Source organism: Phoenix dactylifera, chromosome 5 (assembly GCF_051530095.1).
Source record: "Phoenix dactylifera cultivar Ajwa chromosome 5, Ajwa_hap1_PhDact_Kaust_v1.1, whole genome shotgun sequence".
Lineage (NCBI taxonomy): Eukaryota > Viridiplantae > Streptophyta > Magnoliopsida > Arecales > Arecaceae > Phoenix > Phoenix dactylifera.
This window is the reverse complement of record NC_143194.1, coordinates 39,112,279-39,131,463: the sequence shown is the minus strand read 5'-3', so window position 1 is coordinate 39,131,463 and position 19,185 is coordinate 39,112,279. Positions and strand designations below refer to the sequence as shown.

The window sequence follows — 19,185 nt, the reverse complement described above, 5'->3', positions numbered from 1 at the left end:
ACCCCTGTCACACAACACAACCAGCGGACGCAACCCATCTCCCTCCCCTCCACCCTTCTCGCCTCTCCTCGCTCCATCTCTGGCTTCACAATCCCATAAACTTCGTAGCGGCTCGGCACGGCAGGACGGACTGTTTCCTACCTCTCGGATAGCTCCATCTCTGGCTTCACAATCCCATAAACTTCGTAGCGGCTCGGCACGGCGGGAGGACTGTTTCCTACCTCTCTGATAGAGGGTGAAGGGAAGAGAGAAAGCACGGTGAAAGAAATGGAGACAGGGGAGAAAACCAGGGTGGGTAGCATAAGGGCGAGTAGCATAAGGGCGAGCAGCACCAGGGCGGGGAGTGCATCCATCTGGATGAGAGGAGAAGATGTCTTCTCGAGATCGTCGCGAGAGGAAGATGACGAGGAGGCCCTGAAATGGGCTGCGCTGGAGAAGCTGCCGACCTATAACAGGCTGCGGAGGGGCATACTTGCTATAAATGAAGGGCAGCCCAGGGAAATTGATATAGAGAACCTCAGCTATCAAGAGAGGAAGAACTTGATCGAAAGGCTGGTCCGGGTTGCCGAGGAGGACAACGAGAAGTTCTTGTTGAAGCTTAGGAACCGCATGGATCAGTACGGACAAGCACATCCTTCCCCTTTGCCTTACTTGAATGCTTTGGCTGCTAGAGGATTTATCTAAATTCCGATTTCCTGATTTCCTCTTTTCTTTTGTTCCTTTTTCTAGAGTTGGAATTGAACTTCCGACGATCGAAGTGCGTTACGAGCACCTCAACATCGAAGCAGAAGCTTATGTGGGCAACAGAGGCTTGCCTTCATTCGTCAATGCTACAGTCAACGTCCTCGAGGTATTTCGGATAACTAAAATACTCTATTGAGAAGGAAAGAGAAGAGACAAAAATAAATAAACGAAAAAGTTTTTACATATAAATCCTTCAAAATATATAAAATTGTATGAATACCCTTCTAAAATTATTATTTGCATGTATTTCTCCATAAAATATTTATTTTGCATCTATATTTTTTTTTAAATATATGTACCTATATCATCTAATGCCATTAAAAAATAAGTAATTTAAAATTTAAAATGACTAAAATACACTTACAACTTTTTTTTTTTTTTTTTGCATATCTACACGTAATAGTATTTCAGCCATTTTAGTTTTAAGCTATTTATTTTTTAATAACATTGGATAGTATGTATACACATACAAAAAAAAAAAAATACATACAAATAGTAATTTTACGAGAATATTCATGTAATTTTTATATATTTAGAAAGATATTTATGTAAAACAAAAAAAAAAACTCATAAATAAATAAAATTAAAAGCTATCTATGAGGTTCGGTGAGTACCTTTATAACTGAGGGGTTTGCTTCTCTTTTTTTCTGGTCCAAGGGCTTTGCCAATCTCCTGCATGTAGTACCAAGTAGGAAGAGACCAGTAGAGATCCTTCATGACGTTAGCGGAATCATTAAGCCCCGCAGGTATGATATCGTTTGCTTCAGATTTAGATACCAAACTTCTCGTTCCAATTTCGTTTCTGCATCTGAAATTTTTAAATTATGTTCCTTCTATTTTGTAGGATGACTTTGCTCCTGGGTCCACCAGGGTCGGGGAAGACGACTTTGTTATTGGCGTTGGCCGGAAAACTCGAGTCGGATCTAAAGGTCAGGAGATTCATTCGCTCTGTATCTTAATTTTAATTTCTATAGATGCTCTCAATGCTGCTATAAGATTTCCAACTTTCTGAAACACAAAACAGGTTTCGGGAAGAGTAACTTACAATGGCCATGGGATGGATGAGTTCATGCCCGAGAGAACAGCTGCATATATCAGTCAACATGATCTCCACATCGGGGAGATGACAGTGCGTGAAACCTTATCTTTCTCTGCGAGATGTCAGGGAGTAGGGACTCGTTACGGTCAGTATCGCTCCACAAATTGTTTCGACGTAGAAAATTACTCCATAATTTTTCATACAATTCCGATAGATCTTCTTACGTGACAATATGCAGATATGCTGGCCGAGCTAGCAAGAAGGGAAAAGCAGGCAAACATCAAGCCAGACCCCGATATCGATATCTTCATGAAGGTGAGATAAGCATCCTCTTAGCAAGCAGAGCTGCTCTGTTCATCTTCCCAAACTCTCAAGAAATTGATAGCTTTGGCGAATTAAAACTTACCGGAGTGTCACCATGGTTGTTAATCCATAGCAAATTGCTTCTCATAAGCTGATTAACTTGACATCGAGCGGACAGAAAGCGCAATAAGATTTTTCCTTTTTCTACTTATCAGGCAGCTGCAATGGGAAACCAAGAGACCAATGTAATCACAGACTATATACTGAAGGTATGTGCCGCTCTCTGCCCCTGATCTGTGACCCTTTTGTTATGTTTTTTCATGGTGCAAACTTCTGTTTTGATGATTAATTTGACAAAAAAGCAAAGATAGAGGAAGAACACTTTCAAAGAAACTAGAAAGAAGGTCGTCTTATTTGCCATCTGTAACAGATTTTAGGATTGGAAGTGTGCGCTGATACCATGGTAGGAGATGAAATGCTGAGAGGCATCTCAGGAGGACAAAGGAAGCGTGTCACAACAGGTAGACGAACTGCCAAATCCAACCTCCAAGATCATGTGATCTTCTAGGATGCTGTCTCAATTGAATAAATTTTGGGTGGCTAAGCTTCCCTTGATCTAAAAAAAAAAAAAAAAATCTTTGGGGATGCTGATCTGATCTGACCCTCTGGGTCTTCAACTTGTGATACAGGAGAGATGATTGTCGGGCCAGCGAGAGCTCTATTCATGGATGAGATATCCACAGGTCTGGACAGTTCCACAACTTTCCAGATCGTGAACTCGCTCAGGCAATCCATTCACATTCTCGACGGGACAGCCGTCATTTCTCTGCTTCAGCCAGCACCAGAGACCTACGACCTCTTCGACGACATAATACTTCTTTCAGATGGCCATGTTGTGTACCAAGGTCCCCGCGAGCAGGTGCTTGAGTTCTTTGAGTCCATGGGCTTCAGATGCCCTGAGAGGAAAGGTGTTGCAGACTTCTTGCAGGAAGTAAGCCAAAAACCAGAAAGATTCCCTTCACCAACATTTATTTTTTTTCTTTTGGATTACAAGATTGTCCAAGATGATAATTTATTTTTGGGAATGTAGGTAACATCAAAGAAAGATCAGCCGCAGTATTGGATGCGTCATGACGAGCCTTACAGGTTTGTGCCTGTCAGGGAATTTTCAGAGGCATTCCAGTCGTTCCATGCGGGTCGGAACTTAGGAAATGAACTCTCCGTCCCGTTCGACAAGAGCAGCAGCCACCCTGCTGCTCTCGCAACTACAAAATACGGTGCTAGCAGCAAGGAACTATTGAAAGCTAACATCTGGAGAGAGTTGTTGCTGATGAAGCGGAACTCATTTGTCTATTTCTTTAGGGCCTTCCAGGTAAGTGAATCACCTCCGCTGCAACTTAGAGCTTCTATTCCACAAACAAGTGCCAGCGGTTTATCATTTTGCATTTCTCTCCTCATCAGCTCATGTTCATGGCTACGATCACAATGACACTCTTCCTGCGAACCAACATGCACCGCGATAGCACAAACGATGGAGGGCTTTATATGGGTGCCCTTTTCTTCGCAATGATGATGATTATGTTCAATGGATTCTCTGAACTTTCATTGGCCATTGCAAAGCTGCCTGTTTTCTTCAAGCAAAGGGACTACCGCTTTTATCCAGCATGGACTTATGCCGTGCCCTCATGGATTCTCAAGATACCCATAACATTTGTGGAAGTTGGTGTCTGGGTGTTCATGACTTACTACGTGATAGGATTTGATCCAAATGTCGGAAGGTCAGTATTTCTTTGCTTTGCAACTGCCACAGCTTGACCTCCAGCCTGATTTAAGTGATCCTCCCATTCTGGCTTCTCAGAAATAACAGCATTACTCTCGCTTCCATGTACAGGCTATTTAAGCAGTATCTGCTTCTCCTACTTGTCAATCAAATGGCTTCCGGGTTATTCCGTTTCATCGCTGCACTGGGTAGAAACATGATCGTTGCAAATACTTTTGGAGCGTTTTCATTGCTCGTGGTTATAGTGTTGGGTGGATTCATTTTGTCGCACCGTAGGTTCTTGCTCTTTAGACGATAGCAAATTGTTTCTTTGTCAGTTTACCGTGCCAAGTGTTACGATTTACCTCAACTGGTTTCAGAGTGTTGATATTTAATCGATTTTCATTGTTCCCTTCGGCAGAGGATGTGAAAAAGTGGTGGATATGGGGTTACTGGATCTCACCCATGATGTACGCACAGAATGCACTTGCAACAAATGAATTTCTTGGACACAGTTGGAGCCATGTAAGTTCACTTGCTTTTCTGAAAGGTCAATGCTATATATGATTTTCTTTTTTTCTCTGTTTTTTTTTCTCCCAAACAGGATGATTGGATCAGATAAATCATAACTAAACAATCAAATACATTAGATTTCATCAACATATAAATTGATATGATGATTTTAATAACTCTGATGGACAATAACAGGAATCCAAAATTATTTAAAAGCTTAAGTAATATATCCTTCTACATGAAGTTCTAAGGATGATTGCAATTATTCTAATTCATGTGCTAATAATTGCTCAAAAAATGTATGCGCTAGCAGATGACAACCAGATACACATTGGTTTGACCACTAGAAACAAGTAAACTTGGTATCATTTATCAGTAAATTTGTCCTTATTTCACAGACACAGAGTGCTTTCAAATCATTTACAGTCACTCCCCTGCAGTTACTTCAATTATCTATGTCAAACAACAATCAAGTAAATAATATCATCGTATGTCTTCAGCGAACTGAAGTGCATTTCCTTTGATTTATCTGTGTTATAGATTCTTCTGAATCATAATGAAACACTAGGAGTGGAAGTCTTGAAGTCCCGTGGAATTTTTACAGAGGCCAAATGGTACTGGATTGGTACGGGTGCATTGGCCGGATATATGATCCTTTTCAATATCCTTTTCACTGTGGCGCTCACCTATATCAAGCGTAAGTAGTTCTCCCCCTATATCTTGGCATCAACTCTATGTAGCAATCTCGCATATTGTGATGCTTAAAGAGGTCCACATTGAGATACCTTGCCCCATACCTTACTTTGAAATGCTTGCAGCATTTGGGAAAGCTCAGCCAAGTTTATCTGAAGAGGCATTGAATGAAAAATATGCAAATATAACAGGAGAAATGGAGCCATCATCACTTACAGAAAGGAGCATTAGCAGAGATTCCACATCCAAAAGTAAATCAGTTATAACATTACTAGTTTGCTCATCAATTTCTGACAGTTCCCTCTCGCTGTTTATCATCTTAGTTTACATGTTCCGATGCAGAAAGTGCTCGTGGAAGTAGGAATAATGATGCCTCATCAAGCATGACAGATGCTGCTGCTAATCTTAATCAGAATAAGAAAGGAATGGTCCTCCCATTCACACCCCTTTCCATCACATTTGACAATATAACATACTCGGTGGACATGCCACAGGTATCTGCATTTGCGTAAAAGATAAATCTCTGTCTGTATTTCACCGAACTTTTTTTTTTTATGCGGTATACTTATTTCTTGCCAAAATAACCAATCCTTAATGGAATATGTATTTCCAGGAAATGACAGCACAAGGTGTTGAGGGAGACCGACTGGAGCTCCTAAAGGGAGTGAGCGGATCTTTCAGGCCAGGAGTACTTACAGCTCTAATGGGTGTAAGTGGAGCAGGCAAAACTACACTCATGGATGTATTGGCTGGAAGGAAAACAGGTGGATACATAGATGGAAGCATTACCATATCTGGCTACCCCAAGAAGCAAGAAACTTTCGCTCGTATATCAGGATATTGTGAACAGAATGATATCCACTCTCCTCATGTCACGGTTTATGAATCCCTTGTTTACTCTGCATGGCTTCGCTTACCTGCCGATGTAGATTCTGCAACAAGAAAGGTTGGCCGAACATATGGGTCCATTCTTGTGCAACTTTCAGCTTATAACTTCAGGAATTTAATTGTAACAATTAATCTTCTGTGCAGATGTTCGTGGAAGAGGTCATGGAACTTGTAGAGCTAACATCATTGAGGGAAGCCTTGGTAGGACTGCCTGGTGTGAATGGGTTATCAACCGAGCAGCGCAAAAGGCTCACAATTGCAGTAGAGCTTGTTGCTAACCCCTCCATAATATTCATGGACGAGCCTACCTCTGGACTGGATGCAAGGGCGGCCGCCATTGTAATGAGGACAGTGAGAAACACTGTGGACACCGGGAGGACTGTAGTGTGCACTATTCATCAGCCTAGCATCGACATATTTGAAGCTTTTGATGAGGTGAGAAGATCGGTCGGATCGATAGGTTTTCTTTATTCTCTCGCAGGTATTCGTAAAATGACATATTTGTAAATGTTGCTGGTATCTGATGCTTTGTTACTTCCAACTGCAGCTGTTTCTATTGAAGCGAGGAGGAGAAGAGATATACGTAGGCCCGTTGGGGCGACATTCTTGTCATCTGATCGATTACTTTGAGGTAAGAAAATGGACAGCAGAAAGGTTGCATCGTTTTTGGTTTTCAGAGTTTTAGCTCCTGAAACATTTTATATTCGAGCGACGCGACGACGTCTGTAACTTTGCATTTATATTATCAGCAAATCGAAGGAGTGAGCAAGATACAAGACGGCTATAATCCTGCAACATGGATGCTGGAAGTAACAACACAATCACAAGAAGAAATATTGGGGGTTAGTTTCAGCGAGGTGTACAAGAATTCGGAATTGTATCAGTAAGTAGTTTGGCTGCTGTTCCAACGGATTAATTTCTGATGGAGGTATTACCTAGAAACAATTAACTCTTTTACTCTATATTGTGTTGCAGGAGAAACAAAGCTTTGATCAAGGAATTGAGCATACCTCCTCCTGGCTCCAGCGATCTTCACTTCCCAACTCAGTACTCTCGACCATTCCTCACACAATGCTTGGCATGCCTATGGAAACAACGACTGTCGTATTGGAGGAATCCTCCATATACTGCTGTCAGGTTTTTCTTCACAACAATGATAGCCTTGATGTTTGGGACGATATTCTGGGATCTTGGTACCAAAACGTAAGTAGTAATTCTGAGACGACCCAAGTCTGCTATATATAATCCCCTGATGTTTCCAAATATGATTTGTCTGACAAAAACATTGTTGCAGGAGGGATCAACAGGATTTAGCTAATGCAATGGGTTCCATGTACGCTGCTGTTCTGTTCATCGGGGTTTCGAACTCCACATCCGTCCAGCCCGTTGTGTCCATCGAACGAACCGTCTTCTATAGAGAGAGGGCAGCAGGAATGTATTCAGCTTTGCCATATGCTCTTGGACAAGTAATTACTTCAACATCACCTTACCACATCCAACGTACGTGCATTTGAAGCAAATCAAGATCAGCTAACCATGTTCTTCTGTGGCCTCTGCAGGTGTTGATCGAGGTTCCCTATGTCTTGGTTCAGTGTCTGGTATATGGGGTTATAGTGTACGCAATGATTGCGTTTGAATGGACGGCTGCCAAGTTCTTTTGGTACCTGTTTTTTATGTACTTCACCCTACTATACTTCACATTTTATGGAATGATGACGGTGGGCATGACTCCCAACATCAACATAGCTGCCATCATAGCTGCTGCTTTTGTTGGAATGTGGAATCTTTTCTCTGGATTCATTATCCCACGACCGGTAAGTTCTGATTCACATTGCTCTATTTAAGATGGGTTTCCTGAAATAACGATGAACTAAAACAAAACAAAAAAAACTTTGCCCTTCTTACAGAGTATGCCTGTGTGGTGGAGGTGGTATTTCTGGGCAAACCCCGTTGCATGGACATTGTACGGCTTGGTCGCTTCACAGTTCGGGGATATCGAGCGCACATTTGAGGACGGCAGCCAAACTGTGGCTGAATATGTGAGGTCACATCTTGGATTCAGACACGACTTCTTGGGAGTGGTTGCAGTGGTTGTCGTTGGATTTGCCGTGCTCTTTGCTTTTCTTTTTGGGTTGACAATAAAAGTACTAAACTTCCAGAGAAGGTAGAGAAGTATTTACTTGGTAGATTAAATTATTTTTTAAAAGTGACATTTCGGATCGACCTCACCATCAAATGTAAGCAGAAGGATACACGATGCTATGCGAAATATCAAAAGAAGAATTTGTCAGTGGCAATCAGTCAGCTATTTTTTTTCTCTCTCTTTACCTTGTATTAATTTTTTGTACCCTGTAAGTTAGGTATGTTGACAATGATGATAGCATTTCTTTCTTTGAATTTTTTTACGAAATGTGTCTGCTGTGATTTGTACACTTCTTTTGTGGATGCAAGGGCTAAAAACTGTGCGACGTGCAGAGAGTATATGAAGTATAAAGGAACAACATGGGAAAACAGCAGATAAAAAATAGTCCGAAAAGAAGCAGAGAGTATCTAATTTTTTTTCCTTTCCTTAATGTCGCCTTTCATTGGTTTCTTGGATGGAAGGAGTATCCGTCAACCTTCTAATTCAAGATAATAAATATTTTAGTCAATAAGAAAAGAAAAGATTATGCGGAATATGAAACGCTGGAGAAACCCACACAAACAAGAAGATGTTGTAGTTTTAATTTTAAAAAAAAATTAAACCAACCTTATCCGCAAAATTTTATTTTAAATGTATTAAAATACTTTTTGCCGGATGCCTCTTTTCGAAGAGTTACAACTCTTTTCAAAAAAAAATGTTGGTTTTCGAAGAGATATGGTATTTTCGAAACATCACGTATCTTAGAAACCATCCGTCTTCTCGATCATCTCAGCAAAGTCTGTAAATAAATTTTGGGCCCATTGCTTTAGAAACACACTTACACATCCACTTTTCTCTTGTACACTCTATTGCAATATGATAGAGACTCTGCTTCCACACTTTCTGCTTTTTCATTTTTCCTCCACCTTTTCTTCTTCCTTCTTTTCTAGGCAACCGAAGGAAGTCACTCAAGTCTAGCCTTCTAGCAATTGTGCATGTTACAAGAGAATTGAGCTGAACTAGTTTGTTATACCTTTGGGATGAGATCGTTGTAGACCCACACGTAGGGGACAAATCACGTTCTTGGGGTAGTATACATCACACGCCTCGATCCAACCAAGCTTTCAACCAACTAATTTTCAAAATTTTGTAGATATAAAGTTTTATTTCAATTTATTATCTCAAAGCATAAATAGTGATTTCTAGGTATATTTATTCCTATAGTTTAAGAGCAAGATCTTGATTATACTAGAAATTACTACTAGTTGTTTATCGAATCTACTTTGGTTGTATAGAATTAAATTTACTTTGATTGTATAAAATCAGAAAGTTTGTATCTTTTTCTTTTAGAGATTATTTTCCTTACAAAAATCAGTCTTTTGAGAAATTTATCTTGCTCTAAAAATAGTGCAAATAGATTTTTCTGCAACCTTAAAAAGTATGCAGAAATTTTCTGCATATTTAAAAATTTAAGCAAAAATTTACTGCAGCTTCGTCCATAAATTTTCTATATATATTAAATTCTGTATAAACTGATTTTCTACGAGCTTTGAATTTTCTGCATCTTTAAAACCTACATCGATCGAGTCCTTGCCAGACAAGCTCCAGGATTAGTTAAAATAATAAAGCAAAATGCCTTTTGTGCCCCCCAGCATGGCCCAGATTTTTTTTTTTTTTTGGATCGTTCCGCTTTTTTTTTGGTTGAAATGGGAGGAAGGATTTTGACCTGAGTTCTATTTCTGCGGTTATGTACAGAAGTGGATTGCAACATGAGTTGTAAGGTAAGTTGGGTTCACGTACACCTGATTTGGTCAACCCAGGGTCACCATGACGGCCCGGTTTTATCCTTAAAGTTGGTCGAACCGAGAAGAGGAGGTTACAATGAAATGGTTATCTTAGTTTGTGTTAGGTTCTGGTTAGCTTTCTTTTTATCCTCTGAGGTGCGGCTTTTAGTTGCATGGGTTGACCTTCGCTGCAGCTGATTAGTCCCTTTGAGGTTTCAGGCATCTCATCCAATGCTGTCTTCACTTTCCCTTGGCAGCATGAGGTCCAGTAGCATGCCCGGCCCAGTTTGACACCCATCCAAGAGTATACCGAAGGTGTTAAAATATTTGCAGAACCAAAAAAAAATAGAAAAAAATAATTTTCTTTTTATATACTCGTATATAAATTTTATATAAAAAAAATAATATAGCCTGATATTGGATTATAGTAAGAACTTACATGCAAATATTTTGAGAAGTTTATTGTGTAAGAACTTGAATATCTTGCCTATGTATTTCTTTTGTATCAATATGCAAATCAGTTTAGACAAATAATAATTGAGTTCGTACTTCAAAAATACTTGTTGAAACATGATATTTAACATGATACAAGCGACACTTACGAACGACATTGCAGTCACCACTTCCTCTTACTGTGATGTCCAGGCTAATTTTAAGGCGGAGCTCTATAACCAATACCAAAAAAAAACTTAATTATAAAATAATCAACCACCCTAGAAGCTTGGAAATCCAGTCAATGTTCTTCAGAGCAGGAGCTGCATTGGTACCATATAACCATATTATTCAGTCAGCTGCAATCTACAAAATGTCACTTACGCTACAAAGTAAACAACTCACTTACGCTACAAAGTAAACAACTCAAGACTATGAGCCAGCAAATGGTTAAAAAGGCACAGATCTTTGGGGAATTAATCAATCTCATACTTCCACACCCAGCCATTAATCGACTCTGATCAATTTACTTTTCTTGTGAGGGCCCAGTAGCAGTCTGACAACAGGCAATACAGGCACAAGTGCAGCTGTCAAACGTCACACAAAATCTTACCCACGCAAAAATGAGACACTGCATTATATTAAATAAACTCTGATCTAAATGCAAATGCCAAAAACCAAACTCACTGCAGACGGGAATTAGCTGCCGCATATGTTACAGTTGTGCAAATATCTCTCAGTATTAGTTAACAACAACAACAACCATCTCACCAAGCGAAAAAGGGGGGAAAAAACGAGAGAGAGAGAGAGAGCAGTTAAACCTACAGACCCACCTGAAGGGCAACAACAAAGAAGAGAGCAAAAGAGCAACCAATCACCATACACCTCTTGATTCAGTTCGTCAGATTATCCAAGAAGCTCTGCAGCTCCCTCAGTCCCTCTGCCGATATACTTCTTCGAACCCGAAGCCTTGGGGCTGTCAGAGCTGGAGGCGGCCTTGTCTGGAAGCATACTACAACCACAGCAAGGTTGTCACTGCTCTTCCGCTTGAGAGCTTCATCAACAAGCTCCTTGCAGCATGTGGCAGGGTCATTGTGCTCCTGGAGCTTCCGCCGTGCAAAATCAACCGCATTCTGGCTACGGAACACATCCCAGATGCCATCACAGCCCATGATAAGGAACTCATCCTCTTCTGTAAGCTTCGTCCTCATCACCTCAGGTTCTGCACTGAGAGGTCCCAAACCACCCCGCTCCTTCATGCCTTCCATGTGCCAGTCACCAATGGCACGGGATACGTTGAGCTGCCCATTGAGGTAGCCATCATACACATATCCTCCAGAGGCTTCTATTCGCTTCCTCTCTTTGGTGCAAGCTGGTTTGTGATCCCGAGACATTTCAATGGCCTCACCCCTGCGGCAGAGCACAGCTCGGCAATCCCCAGCATTAGCAACCACCAATGACCTGTCCCACCAGCACCCAGGAAAAAAAAATCTAAGCAAAAAATAACATATTCCAAAAGAGTGGGGGGATAGAAAAGGAATCCTACCAGAGCATCATGACAGTATACATGAATAACAAATAAACAATGCCTAATTGCTTATTTTAGCAGGCTGATATCACTTAGTACAAATGAGGAAAAGTACTATGACCCACACTAGTCAGGGTGCAGCTCACACCACATTGAATGATCAGCTGCCAAAAATAATACAATTTGAATGTACTTACTGCCCACACTACTAGGTTACTGCAGCTAAAGTAGATGCCGCATGGCCCCACAGGCCCACGCACACAGGAGAAACAGTAACAAAATTACAACATAATGAACCTTGATTATGATGTATTACAATATATGTAATTCTTTTAATTAGTCCAGAGTTAGAAGAAAGCAACATTTTGATCAAAAGGGAAGAGAATAATATGAATAGAAGATTCACCTCCAAGCAATCTCCACCAAAGAAAGAAAATTTATTCTGAAATGATAAATCCTCAGCATGGACCAAAATAAAGCTATTGTCCACAAAAAGGACTAGCATAAAAGATAAAGGATTATCACTCCCAGCAATTTCACTATACGGTTCATTCGCATGAAATGCGTTAAAATCCAACCTCATTGGCAGATAATGACCCAAAAATCCTTTAATCACAATCCTAGATGATTATACCTGTAGAATGCTTTTCTTTAACATTTGAAAAAGAAAATGGATAGGGAGAGAAAAAAAGCAAACAGAAAGACCTGATGTTTAATTCTAAAAAAATAAATAAATATGTATATGAACAGACAGGATCATCTATAGGAACACTTAGACCTTGTTGACTCAGAAGGTGGTATATCAAACATTGAATTACTCCAATCTAGGGTCAACAAGTTTGACACGACTGCTAGGAGGAATTAATGGATCTGAAAAGGAAAAGAAAGACATAGGCGAGTATTAATAGATAAAGGCCTGACCTTCCAACAACAAGCGCAGCCAGTGCAGTCGTACCAGATGCGAGGGCAGAATTAACAGAGCAGGCCTCTGCAAAAGCAGTGTCCGTTTGCAAAAATGCAGATGCAAACACTCTCTCAATCTCCCTTGGGAAGTCCTCATCCTCTACAATAAATCTCGGCAAGTTGCTGCAAGCAAAGTCAGCAGCCTGCTTTCCTCCATGCCCATCAAAAACCTATCAATAGCCAGTATGCGAAAAACTTCAAGTTAGCAACAGAAGACTCTAGATTGTGGACTAAGGTGATGTTAAAACCTGAAGGAAAGAAAGAGGGAGAGCTAGTAATATGGCCTTCGCATTAGTTAGAATAGCTATCTTCTGATGATTCCCTCAACCATTCCTTGATAGCAACCAGTCAACCAGAAATATGGCAAGATATTGATTGATAAAACAGCAATTAAAGGTAGCGAACTTCCACACACAACTGACACAATAATATGTTGATAGTTCAGAATTCATTTTCTTTTTTGATTGGTCAGATCTTCGCATACCAAAGTTTCCTATTTGAATTTGTATGCAGTAAAGTATGCCAGAATAATACCCCATAAAAGGCACTGGGCCCTTCTCCAAAGTTCTTCAGCCCACAATCTTGCATGAAGTTGTCACGGCAAACAAATGCATCTTCCATACTCTGCCGGAATCCTATATCAGCCCACCCTCCAGACCGTAAAATCGGGATAAACTCAGCCTCATAATCTTCCCTACTTATTTCAGGCTCAGAGGTTGCATCCATTATTTTTGTCTTCACCTGCAAAAGCCCAGATTAGTAAGTTACACAAACCACTGAAGACGAAAATGTGGGCATTGCAACATTAATCCATCGAAATACATTTGGTTCCGCATCTCATCGACATTATCAAACTCAAGTCTCAGATCAATTTCATTACTTAAAGATAAATTTCTTTACCAAGCCACAACAAAGTTAACGAAAATGTTAACTTACGTTACACCCGTTGATAATTAGATTATTTATTTATTGATGTGTAAAAACATACTTAGCAGTGGGTGTCGAGATTGGATATCAATATTAAAACTTTTTTCTATTGATACAAATGGGGGGAAACAGACTAATAGCAGACTATAACAACTTTCCACATAATATGCAACAGAATATCAGAAACAGATCCATCCTCCAACCTTATGGTATGAACACGAAAATATAGCAATCATATATCAGATTCAACCTTTCAAAGAGCAGAAGAAGAAAAAGAATTATAGCCACTTTGTGGCATATACAAGGACAAAGGGAAGAGCCAAAGAGGAAGTGGAGGAAGAAGAGAATCAGACTGCATGAAGTAGATTAACCCTTATCAGATTTTCTCCCTCAGATGTATACCAGATGCAGTAAGTATGGAGAAGTAAAGCCAAATTTATTTCTCTTGATCCTTGAATATTAAGCCTACAATCATCATTACTTCTTTATGACACACCCTTGCCCTTCCTCTTTTTTTTATTGCCTTCATTTTTATTCTTCATTTTCACCTTCACCTTCCACTTGCTCTTTTCATCAATTGAATAATAAAAATCTAAGCCTACAATCATCATTTCTTTTCATTTGTACCTATTAATCATGTTGCCTAATTTTAGATTTTTATTATTTTATCTTTCAGCAAAAATAATAAAAATCTAAAATTAGGCAACATGATTAATAGGTACATCTCTCAAGTTCCATCTAGTTGTCTGATTTCCTGTATCTGTTCTAATTTATACTTCTCCATCAATCTGTGTTCCTCCTTCAAGTCTTCAATTACCCCTTGTGAACTGGTAGCTTACATACACTTCAGGAGTTACTATGCAGAACTTCTGAATTATGTGTGAGACAGAGTAAATTTTAGTTATTATGCTTCAGTATGGAAATATTAGCTTGCTATGCAAAAGCTAACATGATGTTTTTTTTATTCACGGTGAAGTGGTAATCAAATGGTCTAATATGTTTTCACGTTTTACAAATTTAAGGATTTAATTATTTAACGAATTTTTGAAAGCCAGCATCATACGTTCCTTCCAAGGGCTTAAGTATATCAATATGTGATATAATTGTAACTGCAGAGCTAACCTGCAATCAGGAAGATCAACACTCGGGTGACTTGACTTCAGCTTACAAGGTTGTATGTACGTATGTATGCATGCATGTACGCATGTATGTTGTATATATGACATCGGAATCAATATGCTATGCCGACTTACTAAATTGACACACTGTGAAACCATTAACAGATGCTACAGAATAAGTAATAATAATTTTGCATGAACAGTATCGAGAAAAGCATGAAAGCCGCTTGACAAAATGACCCTGTATAACCAACGTTGTGAGGAAACATGCTCTTCTACTAACAAGGACGCCATCAATTCCTGTTGCAAACTAAGGTGAGTAGCAAATTATCAATGCTTTGACGCGATCCATGCTTTGATAGTTATATATATGTTGTATGATATTGGAATCAATATACTACGCCGACTCACTAAATTGACGGAGATCGCGAAACCAGAATAAGTAATAATAATTTTGGATGAACAGTGACCAGAAAAGCATGAAAGCCGCTTGACAAAATGACCCTGTGTAAAACCAACATCGAGAGGAAACATACTCCTCTACTAACATCAACGCAATAAATTTCTTTTGCAAACAAAGGCGAGTAACAAATTATCAACGTTTTGTTAGCAACATTTTGAAGAAAAAAAAAATGTAGGCACGGATTAAATTTCAAATCTTGCAATACTTATATAAGCACGGCTCCAAAAATACAAAGGGAAAGGGAAAAAGGGAAGCAAGAATAAGGATTTCAAATATTACATTATTGAGTTACAGAAAAACGCAAAAAAGGAGACAACTTTTTGACATTACATCCGAGGATAATCTCACAAGACTTCCACAAAACCACGAAAAAATCAATGACTAGTCAAGAACAGTGAAGCGACACCCAAAGAGCCCACGAGTTATCAACAGGAAAACGGAATTCAGAAGAAGAAGACGACGAAGGAGGAGAATGGAGGACTTACGAGAGAGCTGTGTGGAAGAAGCGTGGGCTTGCAAGAGGACCCCAGGTGGGCCGCGTTGAGGCACCGGGGATAGGATCCGGAGAGCGGATTCGGCGGGCGGCCGTCGCCAGGGCTCCCATTCTCTCCACCTCTCATGCTCCCCTCCATCTCGCCGCCCTCCCGTCACATCCCTCGACCCGAAGACCTTCGGAAATTTTAGGGTTGCGAAGAGAGATCGAAAGCGTGAGAAGGAATCGCGGAGGAAAGCGGGCGCGGCGGTTTAGTTCAAAGGGTTTTTAGGGTTTCCCATGCGAACAGAAGTAAGAAAGGAAAACAGCGGGCGCGGAGATGTATCGAATTAAAAGAGCCAATGGAAAAAAAAAATAAGGAGAAGTTAATTAGGATTGGGAATTGGATGGATCGACCCAAAAGGGAAATCCCGCTGGAGATTAGTAGGTTGACAGCTGGCGCAGGCGAGGGATATTCGATGGAGGATTGTGAGATGCGGGTTACAGCGGAGCCGCGAAGGAGAGACGCGTTTGGACGGATGAGAGAGACGGACGGTTGAACGACATGTATGCGATTAATCGCAGCATCACGGCATCAATCGCCTGTCTCGTCTACTTGGGTGGCTTGGATCGTTTGTTCCCATTAAAATGTTTATGCACGCGATTGGACGACGGAATTCTGAGGGTCGACAGAAGCACTCGCGTTTTCAGCTTCCGTTTCTTTTCTTTTTTTTTAATTAAATATCGGCTCGTGCTCTTTTTGTCGGTCTCCGATTTGACTGATCCACTCCGGCCGCAACCCATTCGCTCAAATCCATGCGAGGAGTCTCCATCGAACCAGATCCCGCGAGCCCGGGGTGCCACGCTGAGAATACGGCTCCTATCTGGCCCCACATAAGAAGACAAATTGTATTACTAATTTGATTATTTTTTTATTTTTTTTGCTGCATATCTCGAAGAATTTTATCTGAATGGACTACCATATTTGATCCTTTTTGTTTTCTGACTTTGTTGCCTGCATTCATACTCGTCGGACGTAAATTGTACCGGAAAAAAAAAGTCAAGCATATTTAACTTTGAGACTTGTACATATATTTTTCCATCTCTCCATCTCAAAGTCCAACGCAGCCTATGTTTTTCCAAATAGAGATGCTGGAACACTGTTTACTAACAAACCTTTTAAAAAAAAATAAAAAAAGTTCAAAAATGCATTTTAATTAGGTTCGTGGCCGAGTCCATGCAAGGAGTATCCATCAAAAAAGATGCCATGTGTTGAACCTGGAGGCTAGTTCTCAAAAGAGGGTGTTTTCTTCTCTCTTTTTTTCCAGAAAAAAAAACAAAATGAAGTTGACATTCGGATGGTATCCTGAAGTAATTGTCCAGAGAAAACCATCTTGAAGTATATCTTGCTTCATTAAAACTTTAATTTTTCCTACACCATCAATTGTGGCCCGATTTGGAATTACGTTCTCTTTGAAATTATGTGCTAAATATTCACATGAAATGATAACTTGTCAACTGTTAAAAGCTATCACCAATCCAATCCAATCGCACCGGATTAAATTATTAAAGCGCTGCATAAGAAAAAACAATCTTGATATATATGTAAATGCCCATGCCATGAGATCGATCATTATTCTAGTTTTGATACTATGATTTATCCTTGCAACCATTGCAAAAGATCAACAATGTTTTTTGCTTTCTTTTGGGTAAAGAGGTCATCAATGTCAACGAGGCATCATTGCCAACCCCAAACTTGAGTTTTAGCATTACAAATATCAAAAATTCTTCATCAAGAGGACAAGCCTATCTTAACATGGACCAATATTGATAGTTAAGGACTTCTGCCCTATTTGAGGGAGCTGTTGGCAGCATAACTTTTGGAAGTAGAGCTTTTGCAGGTAGAGCTTTCTGAAGTAAAGTTTTCTGAAGAAAAGTTTTTATAAAAAGTTGTTTGTCGTTTGATAACTACATTTTAACATGTGTTTGGTAAGTAAACTGAGAAAGTACTTTTGTATGACAAAATGACTATAAAGAATATTATATAGTATTATACAACAGACTATAATAAAATATAATATGTATTAATACATAAATATATGATATAGTATAATATTACTGTAATGTAATATAATATTTGAAGATCCCAGTGAGATTTTGATATTTAAAAAGCCATTAAGGATATGTTATTGTACTAATGAGTTTATGTTCAGTGTTTCAGAAAAAGGTCGAAATAATTCAAGATAAATTAGCAAGAACTAATTTGAAAAGACTTTGGATTAGTAAATGGCCAAGGAACAGTCCTCGAGTCGACTCAAGAAGGGTTCGAGTCGACTTTGGCACAAACAGGATTGTTGGCACTCTTCTGGCACGCTAAGGAGCCAACTCATGTTTGAGCTCGAGTCGACTCCATCAAAGTGCGAGTCGACTCCAAAAGATCAAGAGACGACTCCCTTCACAATAAGCTAAAAGACAAAAGTTAGAAACAGTGGCCGAGTCGACTCATGATAAGCTCGAGTCGACTCCTTGAGAAAAGATAGAAACTTGGTTTTCGGATAAAACAGTGGCCGAGTCGACTCCAGGAGACATCAAGTCGACTCCCTAAGAAAAAATAGAAACTTGATTTTCGGATAAAACAATGGCCGAGTCGACTTCAAGGGACATCGAGTCGACTCTATGAGAAAAGATAGAAACTTGGTTTTCGGATGATCAATGGCCGAGTCAACTCCTAGATATATCGAATCGACTTCCTAAGAGAACAACAGAAGAGCAATTTTTCAGATGAATAAGGGCTGAGTCGACTCCAGAAATCAATGAGTCGACTCACTCAAAGAAAGAAGCTCAGATGAACAGTTAGGCGAGTCGACTCCAGAAAAGCCCAAGTCGACTCCATTGATGAACGATAGAAGATCAGTTATAAAGGACCCAAACTCGAGTCGACACCTCAGAAGTTTGAGTCGACTCCAAGTCCATACGAGCCGACTCGAAGTTTACACGAGTCGACTCCAAATCGACTGGAAGCTCTAACGGCTACATTTTCAAAAGAACGGTACGGGGGGAAAATGTTGGTAACTGCTATATTTTTGTGTCTAACGGATAGTAATGCATTCCCTCCTACTCAGAGATTATAAAAACAAAGGATTCAACAAGGGAAATAAACAAGAAAGAAAAAGAAGTGAAAAAGAGTGTTCAAAGAATACAATCAAGAGCTTGAGTCAAATAGATTTTTCGTTTTTTCTGTGAGCTATTGAATTGGAGCAAGGAGCTGAGCAAATTAGAAAAACATTCAAAGAAGAGATCCACCAACAATCAATCTCCGGCTCAACTCAGCGCAATTCTCTCATCAACAACAATCTAAAGCGCCATCAACCATTGCTCAATCTACTGAGTTTGCTTTTATTTCAAACTAAGCAATAGTTGTTTTGCATACATTTCAA

The 19,185-nt window shown here is 39.8% G+C and overlaps 2 protein-coding genes across 2 annotated transcripts; one reads left to right on the top strand and one right to left on the bottom strand.

The window, feature by feature from the left end:
* LOC103700677 (ABC transporter G family member 36-like) lies at window positions 1–8,336 on the top strand. Its single transcript, XM_039128698.3, has 24 exons — window positions 1–617; window positions 730–850; window positions 1,402–1,490; window positions 1,589–1,673; window positions 1,769–1,928; window positions 2,022–2,098; window positions 2,302–2,355; window positions 2,517–2,607; window positions 2,776–3,077; window positions 3,177–3,458; window positions 3,548–3,864; window positions 3,978–4,138; window positions 4,267–4,370; window positions 4,899–5,055; window positions 5,177–5,302; window positions 5,394–5,545; window positions 5,665–5,997; window positions 6,084–6,374; window positions 6,487–6,570; window positions 6,689–6,822; window positions 6,915–7,142; window positions 7,234–7,405; window positions 7,499–7,753; window positions 7,847–8,336. Exons 1-24 carry the CDS (start codon window positions 268–270, stop codon window positions 8,105–8,107), a joined length of 4,386 nt encoding a protein of 1,461 aa, XP_038984626.3. The 5' UTR covers window positions 1–267; the 3' UTR covers window positions 8,108–8,336.
* Window positions 8,337–10,886: 2,550 nt separating this feature from the next.
* On the bottom strand, window positions 10,887–16,285 carry DBP1 (DNA-binding protein phosphatase 1). Its single transcript, XM_008805824.6, has 4 exons — window positions 15,762–16,285; window positions 13,303–13,509; window positions 12,727–12,938; window positions 10,887–11,738 (listed from the first exon to the last, which is right to left on the bottom strand). Exons 1-4 carry the CDS (start codon window positions 15,906–15,908, stop codon window positions 11,171–11,173), a joined length of 1,134 nt encoding a protein of 377 aa, XP_008804046.1. The 5' UTR covers window positions 15,909–16,285; the 3' UTR covers window positions 10,887–11,170.
* Between the last annotated feature and the right edge of the window lie 2,900 nt (window positions 16,286–19,185).